Source organism: Engystomops pustulosus, chromosome 4, assembly GCF_040894005.1.
Source record: "Engystomops pustulosus chromosome 4, aEngPut4.maternal, whole genome shotgun sequence".
NCBI classification, from domain to species: Eukaryota; Metazoa; Chordata; class Amphibia; order Anura; family Leptodactylidae; genus Engystomops; species Engystomops pustulosus.
In genome coordinates, this window is record NC_092414.1 from 102542876 (window position 1) to 102555234 (window position 12359).

Genomic DNA, 12359 nt, shown 5'->3' on the forward strand with positions numbered 1-12359 from the left:
AAACCTCATGAAACATGTTAAAAATAATGTGATAGTCCCTTAAGTATAGATTAGGTGATTCCCTTAGTGCTAAGAAGTGGGGTTCCTAGACTTCTAAACGAGCAAGGAATAGACCTGCGTGTGGGGGTGCTGTCATCGTGATGGCGCACTAGCTGCTTTTCATATGTGAAAAGTCTCCGACTGCGTTTTTTTGCTACACCAAGCCCAGCCACCTGCCCCAATACATGAAGAGGAAGAAGCCTCTTGATGTATGCCGCTGCAAAAATATGCCCCAGTATAGGCTGGACTTGCAGTAACATCTTATAATCATAGGCATTAAGGTGCATGTTTATTATATTCACTATCTGCAACTTTTTAAAAAGTTTCAAAAAATGTTTAAAAGCTCATCTGGTCACAAGGTGTCAAACTTGGCTGGAAGAAACGGGACAATGCAACAAATTTGCACAGAAATATGTGTCTTAAAAAAAAAATTCCATCCTCCACATAAGGCAGCAATGGTAGGCTCACAGGTACAGGTCCAATTTAACACAAGGAGAATCTACCTAAGAGAAATTAGAATAAGAAACGAGACAAACAAGTAACTAGAGAAAAGATACATATCACATAAATATATACATATATTTGAATTGAAATCTGTCATGTTCAGGCTGGTGTACATTTTAGCTATACCCTGCACCAATGTTTTTAGTCCTTTTGGCTAGGCAAGGAATTCCCACCATGCCCTGCCTTGTTCCCCAGAGCAGTGCACCAACAAGGTAAGATACCTTGGTTCTAATGTGTTTAGCAACTGGCCTCTTCAGGTTTACTCTGTTCTCATTTATTTTATTGTAATATGTATTAGTAGACTTACTGAATATCAAGTTAAGGCATTATGAACCATATGGACCACAAAACCTAAGGTACATGCTCTTCTGGTTCACATTCCAGTTCTAAATTGGTATGTACCGAAGTAACTTTTACCAAGTATATCTAGCATATGTTTTATGTTGCTGTCCATGCAATATGAAAATGAAATCTATCACTACCATGAACAGCTATAGATATTGGTCTCCCTTTCTGTTTTACTAACATAGACATTTTGCTGTTCATATGGTACATATCTACATCCCTCCTATTTATCCCTCCTCATCTCTTTAACAAGTGGCATGAGCCAACAGAAATTTTTTAAATATCACATATTGTTAAATAAATGTAGTTTGCAATAAAACATGCTATATAGGCCAGAAAAATAAACAGCAATAGATAAATTTGCTCTTATGCGATTTATGTATCTCTCATTCTATCAGTCAAATTCTCTTTGATATTCTCTATTATATACTGGTATTGATTGATTCAAACAAGCAATGTTGGAATGACCCTGCTCTTTTTACTTCTCATACACAACACACTGCTAATCTCTACAGGCCTTTTTATTTGTGGTTCTAAACTCTTTCCCACAAGAGTATTTTTGGAATTTTGAAGAAAATAGCAAAATACACAAACAATATTTATTTCTTTAACATGAGGTTTTATAGAAATATAATAAATTATGTATCTGCATTATGAAGAACATGAAGTGCTTTACAGCCTAGGGAGTCTACATTTGCAGTACATAACATATAGCAATAACTTGTGCTATAAGCTTCTGTAACCTTGTTAAAACTAATAATAGTTATATTTCATGTCTGTTTTTTTTATGAGGCAAAAATTTTTTTTCATCTATTTTTTTTTAACAGATCAATAGGTTGTATACATTGACAATGAAGTGCAACATATATGGATCATATATAACATCCCCTTGTTAACAGTTGAAAGGAAGTGCATTCAATAAAAAAGTTTGATCACAAAATCCATTAGTGACTACCTAAATTAAAAACCAGTTTCTAACTGGAGTTAGAACAAGTGTTACGTCTGGAAATCATTGCTTTTCAATATCCCAGCATAATCTTCTACCTTGTTTTCTTTTCCTAAAATGCCAACATTTATTATCATTATTATTGCAGAGTCCATAGTACTTCATTGCTAATTGTGTTTATTGTACTTTTGGGATGTGTCATATTTTTGTTGAACTGAATAATGGAATGTGTCAATGAAATTTGAAAACTGACCTGCAATTACTTGAGAATTCTGAGAGACAATGATATGATTGTTGTGGGAAAGTCTCCTACTGTTAAAAGTATGTTGTGCAAACATATACCAAAGACATATGTGGGAAGGCAAATCAATGTTGTAAGGAGATAGAGCCAGTGCATTCATTTTGTTTACTTTGGTTTTCACTGTCTGTCTGCTTTCACTGAAAAAGTTGCTTGGAGCAGACTGTAGCAGACCTCTCTCTGTCTTTTCATAATTGATCAGGGGATGACTGCCTTCCCTGAGGGTTAAGACGTGGCAACTTTTTCTGTTTGCTCAGCATCTCAATGCAGTAGTTCAAACATTGTTCACACCAGCTGGCAGTGTAATGCCATATGCACATCTTGTCAAAGCAACTGTTGTCATGGATACTAGACACTATCTGGGAAACCAGCTCATTGATTCCGTTCTAATTTTTTGCAGAATTTTATTGGTTTTGATATTTTCATTTTAGAAAGCATTTTTCTCTAAACTTAGGAACATTGTAGCATGAAGGATGTTATAATAATTGTATCCTGTTTATGACTGAGACTTGGATTAAAAGCAGCAGGCTACTGTTATTTTGAGATAGAGAATGAACTAATGAGTAATATGTTATAAAAAAAGGTAAATTATGTCCACTTTTTTATTTTTATAACAAATGTGTTGCTTATGTACAGGGGAAGGTAAATTTAATCTCCAATTAAAAGGAACCTTTGAATAATTTCATATGTTTAGGACTCTATGTATACACCAGAAACACCTGAAATACTTGACTGACTTACCAAGCTGTAAGCAAAGTTGAGGTGTCCGTCATTTACTGGCTGATCTGGAGTTGTAGTGCTACTGCCCCCACCCCCATCAAGAATCTAATATAAACACACCCTTAACAAATTCACATATATGTTAGCCACTAATATTTCTTGACTGAGTATTTTTAAAATGGAGTTTCTATTACAATTGTGCTTCATCTAACATGATCACATCTTCTTTGTACCATTAATTGTAATGTTTCCACCTATTTGTTGGGATGTCTAAACTCTAACAATATTAGTAAATGGCTCCCATGTATGTAGATCATGATGCATTTATGCATGTAATTAATCAATCATATTAGTCAAGGCCTCTTAGGAGCTTCTAATTCCAATGCTTTTCTATCAAATATTTTACATTCAGGCTGACCAGAAGGAACATCAAATAGTTTTACTAAGACATTTTCTGTCATACACTGATTCATATAACAGTTGGTTTCCTGGTAGCAGTTTTTGATAAAATCATAATTTCATATGTTTTTTATTATATTATTTTAAAACAACAAGAATAATGGACAGACTTGCAGGGTGCAAGTGAATATCATGTGTATCATGTGAAATTGAATCACAGATTCCATCTTCAATAGAGAAAATAAAGAGTTCAAAGGTCGATCTAATCAGCACTCCCCCTGTTGAGATGCATTAACAATCTGTCTGGGATCCAATCGTTTTTCAGAACAAAGCTAAAACTAGATGAAATATTTTAGGAAAGTATCCACATTCAGTACACAATCGTTACAGCTAAGAGAAAACTTTGAATTATATTAAAAACTTGAAGTAGCAGCAAAAGCTGCTCAATAACCGATAATAATTATTAGTTGGATTTATTGTTTATCATATCCAACCAAGAAAAGTAATGATGATGCTACTTTTGATGAAAGAGTAATGAAGAAAATGTCACTTTCTTTGATCTTTTGTGCTCAACAGGATATACTTAATAACAATATGTATGTGTTTGTGTGTGTATACTGCCAGCATTGCCGTAACTCAACAAAATAACCAACTTGCCTTCTGTCACTGTTTATCGTGAGGGAGATTTGGTACAGCACCATGCGCATACCTGGCTTTGAGGCCAAATTTGATAATTTTTTGCACCTAAGATGTCTCACAAACCAGTAGCGTATTGCAATTCTTTCAACAAAAAATCTCAGAAAAGCCTGAAGAATCTGCCACAAAATGTGGCAATTCAGGTGCTTAAGCAGCCGTCAATGAGTGATTGCCGTTTTTATTTTGCCTTTTGAAGCTCAAACTCTAGTGATACATTGGAAGTCTTGGCGAGTATGAGGGAACTTCACTCAAATGTCACATAAAAACCTGTAAAAACTTTGAAAAAAGGTTGTGAAATAACCATCCGAAAATCAGCCAAAAACACTGATAAATTCCCCCTCTGTATACTGTCTAGACTAATGAACCCATTATATACATTAAATCTACCATTTAAAATTTTATTAGGTTTAATACATGTTCTTTTCTAAGGGATTATGTTTAACCTAAGAAAAGTGCTAGAGGGGTGCACTAACTATGTCTCCTCTTTTCAATATGTACATGATACCTGGCCTGTATAAAGAAAGTCCTATTGTGATCCTACTTGAAATAGTTAAAGGGAACATGTCATCATCAGCAATTGGCTTTATAAACCACTACCAGTATATTGATCAAGAACCATGACACCATCTAGATTTTGTTTCTTTCATGGACCTTGGTGGTGGCGCTATCCAGAAAATCATCTTTGAACTTTGAGTAAATTGGTTGTAAAGTCCATGAGGTGGCGATTTTAACACTCGGGAGCTCTAAAAACCTGCTCCTCTGTGAAGGACATCAGTCATCAGAAGATCTGGTTAGTGATGTCTCAGGATGCAGGACCAACACTTACAGTGAAGGGGACTTTCTGAGGAAGAGACAGCTCGACTTCATTGTTAAAATCTCCTTGACCTTATACAACCAATTTACATCTCACAGTTGATTTTCTGGATGATGCTACCACACTGGACCATAAAAAAACACATCCTGGAAGGTGTTTACATACTGGCAGTGGTTTATTAGGTCAATTTCTGCTGACAGGTTTCCTTTAATGGGAAGCTGAACTGTATGTTGAAAATGTTTTAGGCTATTATTAGAAATAGATAACATTCTGTTATTACCATGAATTGCATTCCTTTATTGTTACTTATCCTAGTTTATTCTCCCAAAGTGAGTTAGGAATTATAGTGTAATTTTAGATAAACAATTTTAGCCAATTTGATAACTGATACTGAATTGATCATAAAGTTGTGGTCCATCTTCCTCTCATTATGGTTGGCCTCCATTTCTAGGCATGTAGCCATTAACAGGTGCATACAAATAAATGATACATCACAGGGGTAAAGCTTTCATTTATGCTTTATGATTTTATATCGTGATTTCTGTTGAGTCACAACAGAAATATATGTTTTACATTACAATGAAATATATTTGAAAAAGTCACAAATTCAGTACTATGTTGTTACACAACTGATGTTTTGAATGGACCCATGACCTCTCCCGGTCCAGTGAATAACACATTTTTTTGTGATTATTAAGATGGAAATGTAAAACTGGATTTAACAGCTGCTCTGTGACTTGTCAGAGTTTTCATATGCATACATTACCCCATCTTCTCTATCTATGCCCTCTTCAGTTTACTGAATCTTTGACAGGCATATCCATCATATTGTGTTGGTGAATTTGTACTGGAGTAATTGCTCAGCCAGTTCATTGTAACTAAAGGGTCTTTAGTACCCTAAAACATTGACCCTTCTAGCCTTTCTCTACAACATTAGGTTGCAAGGTTATATGTTATATGAAGCAACATCTGTCCCTTTGATTTAGACACTTATGTACCAGTGACATTGGTTATTTGATCCACCTTGCTGTATAGCACATCTAAAAACAATGATGTACAATAAAGCATCTTTAACCCCATGGTTTATGACATTAAGATGATACTGGTGATCGATACTGATGTAGCAGGAGTTCACAGCTCTTTTTACTACTTCTTCTTCAAATCTGTCTGCCAAAAAATTCAGAAAAAAATAATTTCATGGAAGGCATAGGCTCTTGAATAAAGGTTCGCCAAAATCTAAAAAACTAGAAGCACTTCTAACAATGATCTAATCTATGTGTAATGAGTCAAATCATGTCTTCCAAATCCAATGGTTAAGTTTCTATAAATGTTAATTTGCTGTTTATGGATTTGTTGCTGGTGTGCAGGAGATTTGCAGAAGATTTCCGAGAGGAAATGTCCTGTTGTTGTTATCTTGAAATAAGTACTTTATAGATTTCCATTTTCCAAACACTAAGTAACCCTAATCACATGCATGTATTGTCATCTCCCAAAATGCCCTTTTATCAAAATATAAAAAAGATTATTCCTGGCCGTGAACACCATATTGGAAAATAGCACAAAGGCCCATTTTGCCACTTTTTCATATTTTTTTATCCATGAATATTTGAATAAAAATGATCAAACACTTGTATAGGTCCCACAATTATATAAATTATAATGGCAGTATGTACCGCAAAAAAATGACATCTTGCATAGGTCCGTAAACCAAAGTGTAAAAAAATTAGTAGCGTCAGAATTTAGCAAAATGGCAACTATTTTTTTTGTACAAAAGATATTAATTTTTGTTTTCAAATCTACTAAAATCTATGTATTTTGGTATCCTTGTGATCATATAAACCCAAAGAATAAAGTGAAAGTGTCATTTGGAGCACAGAATGAAAGGGGTAAAAACAGAGCCCACAAGAAAATGCAGCAATTGTTATCACTTCTGGAATGAGGGGAGTGAGAAACAGAAATGAAAAGTCCTGTGAGGGTTAAACAATGGTGTATGGTGAATAGGAGATGCCAGCTCACCTTCCAGAGCAACTATGGATCCGGCACGGGCCAACCCTCTGCCTGGGCATAATGGACATGTAGAAGTAAATGCACGGTCCAACCAAGGTCCAGACTCTGATCATTTCTTTATTTAATGCATGGATAGCGATACAGACATTCCACTCAGAAGGACGACAATCCCCTACGCGTTTCGGAGAGACTACCTGATTAAGGACAGGTAGTCTGTCCGAAATGCGTAGGCGATTGTCGTCGTTCTGAGTGGAATATCTGTATCGCTATCCATGCATTAAATAAAGAAATTATCAGAGTCGGGACCTTGGCTGGACCGTGCATTTACTTCTACAAGGGTCAAACAATACATTGTGCCTTGATAGTTATGAGAAAGTTAAATTGTTAGCTTGTTACTTGAGTCTTACCATGTTTGTGTGTCATATTTCTATACATCTTTTCTGAATAATTAAATATTGTTGAAGTGAAAATATTTTGTATATAAAAAAAAATACAACAATGGTTTCATTTATATGTATCTATTGTTTGTACCTAGGCTCTCCAAGCAGCAAGACAGCTTCTTTTACAACAGCAAACAAGTGGATTGAAGTCTCCAAAGAGCAGCGAAAAACAAAGACCACTGCAGGTACAGCATGTTCTAATGAAGGACACAGTGTAATATAATAGGGCGTGAGTGGCTGTACACTGTTTACAAATGTACAATATGCTATTGTAATACTGGAAAATATATGACATTTCATTTTTTATTTTATCTGAGAACATTGCACTTTCAGTAAAAATCCTGCTTAATAAATACATGAAAAAATTCACTCTGGACAACTTACACCATTGCTAGCTATGATTTTGTTACATGAAGTCTTTTTGAAAGAAATGTGTCTTCTAAAAGTCCTGGAAGGCACAAAAGTTGTACAAAGAGACAAGACACGAGAGTCCTCAAGGCAAATATCTGTATATTGTTTGGGATACAATTTTATTTGTGCTTTTCAAAACTATTTTCCCCTTGTTTCTAACATTTTATGATTTTTTTTTTTTACTGTAAAAGTTCCTTTTTTACCTGCAGCTGAGTAGTCATTCCACTATACTCTCTTGGCTCGTGGCAGCATCTTAATTCATAACTTTAGTTTTAAATAATACAAAGAGTAAGTGAGGAACTGTCTCCCCAAGGGTACCATGAAAATGCTGTCAGAGAAGTGTACCTGTTTTCCCCTTCTCAGAAGTAGAGAATACTCATGCGCTAGCACAAATTGAACTTTGAATGTTTAATTTATTATCTCTGGAGGTTTTTGTATCGGTAGAAGTATTGTGAAATTGTAGCAAAAAAAGCAAAACTACATATGTCGTCTGTAATGTTATGATTTCCCCTGAACTTTTCTTTAAATTTACTTTATGTAATATTATTGCATAATTTTTAGGTGCTGCTTAACAGCTGCAACAGAAGTTATTTTGTATTCTAATGAAACATAGGTCACCGGTTTCTCTAGGTTAATATTGTAAGAGGAACATTTTGGAATGCCTGCACTAAAGCTGGACATAAACATTTGATAGTGGAAGCAAAACATAGATGTGTTATGGAAACTATATGACATAAGTCACAGTGAAGGGTGAATGGGTAGGGTTTCCTTGATTTTCCCAAAATTTGTCCAACAATCACCTTATCTGTATGGCCAACATATAACACTTGTCTGCAGAAATAGTTATATGTTTCAGTGCACATAGTTCTTTTTCGTAAAGGGGTACTCCCACAAAGACAAGATTCTTAACCCCTTAATGACTGGGCCCTTTTTCATTTTTACGGTTTTAATTTTTTGCTCCCCCACCTTCAAAAATCTATAACTTTTTTATTTTTCCATGAAGAGAGCTGTATGAGGGTTTGTTTTCTGCAGACCAAATTGCACTTCGTAGTGACGGTATTTAAGATTCCATTCCATGTACTGGGAAGCGAGAAAACAATTCCAAATGCAGTGAAATGGGTGAAAAATGCATTTGCACCATTTTCCTGTGGGCTTGTATTTTATGGCTTTCACTGTGCACCCCAAATGTCTCCTTCATTCTTTGGTTGATACCAAATTTATATATGCTTTATAATGTTTTCATACATTTACAAAGATTAAAACCTTCTGCACAAAAAAAGAAAATTCTTCATTTTGCCATTTTCTGGTGCTAATCCAGGCCAATATGGCAGCGCCCACACACCACTGGCTTTTTTACATACATGTAAAACAAATTACTTTCATGTTATATTGTTTATAAGTAAGTGGATTAATAATTATACCATTTTGAACATAGACTACAACTTAATAAGTGACCATTATTTAATATTTATAACTCTAGACATATTTTATACTATTTTTTTTTACTTGTAGACTAAGACATCATCTGTGACACCTTTGAACACCTATTGTACTAATAATTTGACTTCTTTGTATAAATCTTAGCATAAATGTGTTAGCAATGTATTCATTTAACATACCCTAGTACATGATTGAATGTATTCAGCCATTTGATTGCTCCCATTTAAAAGTAGATAATGCCCCATTTTTAAATGCACCTTTAGCATAATTGCAAGTAGTTCTCGCAATCCCTTAATAAAATATCTTTGTGATGGTACATCCTGATGTGTTTGTTTACCTATGCTCAGTCAGATCATATGGTTACCTATTAAATTCCATTCTAGAGCTTACATGAAAAATAGGAAGTAATTGATATTTGATCTACTGAATTAATAAACAGTGTCATATTTTTCTCCTGTAAAACACTGAAAGGGTTAACAGACTTAAGAGTTGTTTTACATATGCTATGGGGTGTAGTTGTGTATATTGTATAGTATATTTAGGCCTCTCAAAGTCACTTGAAAGCTGAGTTGTCCCTCACAACATGAATCTTGGTGATTTTCATGAAAATGAGAAAAATCGCACCAAAATTTCTAAGCCTCATAACACCTAGAAAAATGGACGCATAAAATAACCATTTCATCATAAAGTAAGGCTATTTGAGTGGCCTAAATACCTAGAAAGAATAACATTTAAAACTTTGAAAATTAAGAATTTTTTTCCAAATTTTCATTTTTTTTCAGAAACAAATCACAATACTTGTCACTTATATTGTTCAACTAATATGAAGTACTATGTGTCACGAGTAGAGATGAGCGAGTATACTCGTCCGAGCTTGATGCTCGTTCGAGTATTAAGGTACTCGAAACGGCTCGTTGCTCGGACGAGTATTTCCCCTGCTCGAGATCGAGCATTTAATTAAACAAACACAGTGAAGAACAATGAAGAATAGAATAAAAACAGTGAACACAGTGAACACAGGATCATTTAAGTGAAGAACACAGTGAAGAATAGATTACAGATGTTCTGCACATCTGCTTACTTGTCGGAAGATACACGCGGAACGGCAGCAGGGAGACATCGCACAGCAGGGAGACATCTGGCGCAGCAGAGACACATCTGGCGCAGCAGAGACACATCTGGCGCAGCAGAGACACATCTGGCGCAGCAGAGACACATCGGGCGCAGCAGGGAGACATCGCGCGCAGCAGGGAGACATCGCGCGCAGCAGGGAGACATCGCGCGCAGCAGGGAGACATCGCGCGCAGCAGGGAGACATCGCGCGCAGCAGGGAGACATCGGGCACCAGGGAGACATCGGGCAGCAGGCAGACATCGGGCACCAGGGAGACATCGGGCAGCAGGGAGACATCGGGGAGACTTCAGTGGAAGAAGAGGAGCGGATCCCGGGACAGCGTATCTCCTCTCCCGACAAGTAAGCAGATGTGCCGAACATCTGTAATCTATTCTTCACTGTGTTCTTCACTGTGTTTTTCACTTAAATGATCCTGTGTTCACTGTTTTTATTCTATTCTTCACTGTTCTTCACATCTGATAACTTGTCGGGAGATAATATACGCGCGGAACAGTGAAGAATAGATTGCAGATGTTTGCATACATCTGATAACTTATCAGAAGACATTCTTTTTCAATTAAATAACACATTTTATTCCCGAACCATGGTCCCTTTGAAAAATGCTCGGGTCTCCCATTGACTTCAATGGGGCTCGTTATTCGAGACGAGCACTCGAGCATCTGGAAAAGTTCGTCTCGAATAACGAGCACCCGAGCATTTTAGTGCTCGCTCATCTCTAGTCACGAGAAAACAATTTCAAAATCACCTGCATATGTTAAAGCGTTCTGAAATTATAACCATGTCACACATGTCAGATTCTAAACCTTGCGACCGGTCATACAGCAGAAAACAAGTGTCAGTGATAAGGGGTTAAATTCATTTCATCGTTTACATATCACCTGTGCAAAAATTAACTTGTGTTTAAACCTGTCAATACTAGACTATTGAATACAGATCCAGACTTTATTCTGCATGCTTATCTTGATGTTGGTCAGCACTCATTGTACATGTCCCAAACAAGGTTTTGGATTTGTATTCTTGATGGCCATCCTTATCCCAGGCATTGCCATGCACGTTCTACAAGTCTGCACTTGCTCATCGCTGTGCTATTTTACAACCAAAATTACTTATTCCTATTATCCTACTCAATGTATTTTAGGAAGACCATAAATAATTAATTAAAAGGGTTTTCCCACAAACACAAGTCAGGCCCGATTCGCAGGATAGGGCCTAACCTGCTGATCAGTGGGGTCTCAGTGATGAGACCCCCCAGATCACGAAAACAAGGGATCCGATGGGGTCCCATGTACCTCCGTTGAACACCTAATCGCTCCGTCAGAGTAATGGAGCAGACGGCCACACATGACCGTTCTGCTCCATTAATCTCTATGGAACTAACGGAGATCGCCTACTATTTTCTTAGATTGAAAAGACAAGGACAGCCAATTCATGACTAGACAGTCAACCTTATTTATTACAGTAGTATTCAGCCTGAGTCATTAATGATGAAAAAAATCTCGATAAGTTAATATCTATACCACAGTAGATTGACCTTTTCCAAGGTGAATAACCTTTTTTGACCATATAAATGAATTGATAATTGACTGGCTCACAATTAGATAGTTTTGCTGATTTTGTTTTACTTTAACAACATTTTGCAGTGCCTGTTTTTTACATTTTTGATCATATGGGTAGATATTTTCCAATTCATGGTGGCTTGTGTAACTTGCTTGTTACATGAAAGGCTATGTTTTTGTCAATTAACCAGATGCATTTTAATTTTTTGCTAGTGAGATTAGTAGACTAGTAGTACCATGAGGTACCAGTAGTGAAGACCAATAGTGGCAATGATCCTATTTAGCTCATTTATTGTAGTTTTAAGTAGTAAGTGTTTTTAACAAGTTAATAAGTGTAGGTACAACAAATACTTTAACACCATTAGCAATTAAGCTGTAAATGTAAGTTGTTTATTTTGAGGCATCTTCCCTTTATCCATCACAGTTATAAGTTTTAGTTCTGTGAGGCTGTGAAAAAGATTTTTTTGAATCTATCAAATCGGAAATGTTTTGTTAAACATATTGCTTGTTAACGGTACAGTATCTCTGAGCACAACATAAGCACTTCATTGTGACTTGATTTTATTTGTTCCTAGCTAATGACTTAGTTACATCTCTTGTGCTAAAGGAA

General features: G+C 36.0%; 1 protein-coding gene across 12 annotated transcripts in view; it reads left to right on the plus strand.

Moving 5' to 3' along the window:
* The window catches only part of FOXP2 (forkhead box P2), a 161226-nt gene that overhangs the window by 57006 nt on the left and 91861 nt on the right, over positions 1-12359 (plus strand). For all 12 annotated transcript variants that reach the window (XM_072146929.1, XM_072146928.1, XM_072146932.1 and 9 more), the window contains one exon: positions 7304-7393. In XM_072146929.1, coding sequence (XP_072003030.1) covers positions 7304-7393 — 90 coding nt within the window. The remainder of the gene's footprint in view (positions 1-7303; positions 7394-12359) is intronic.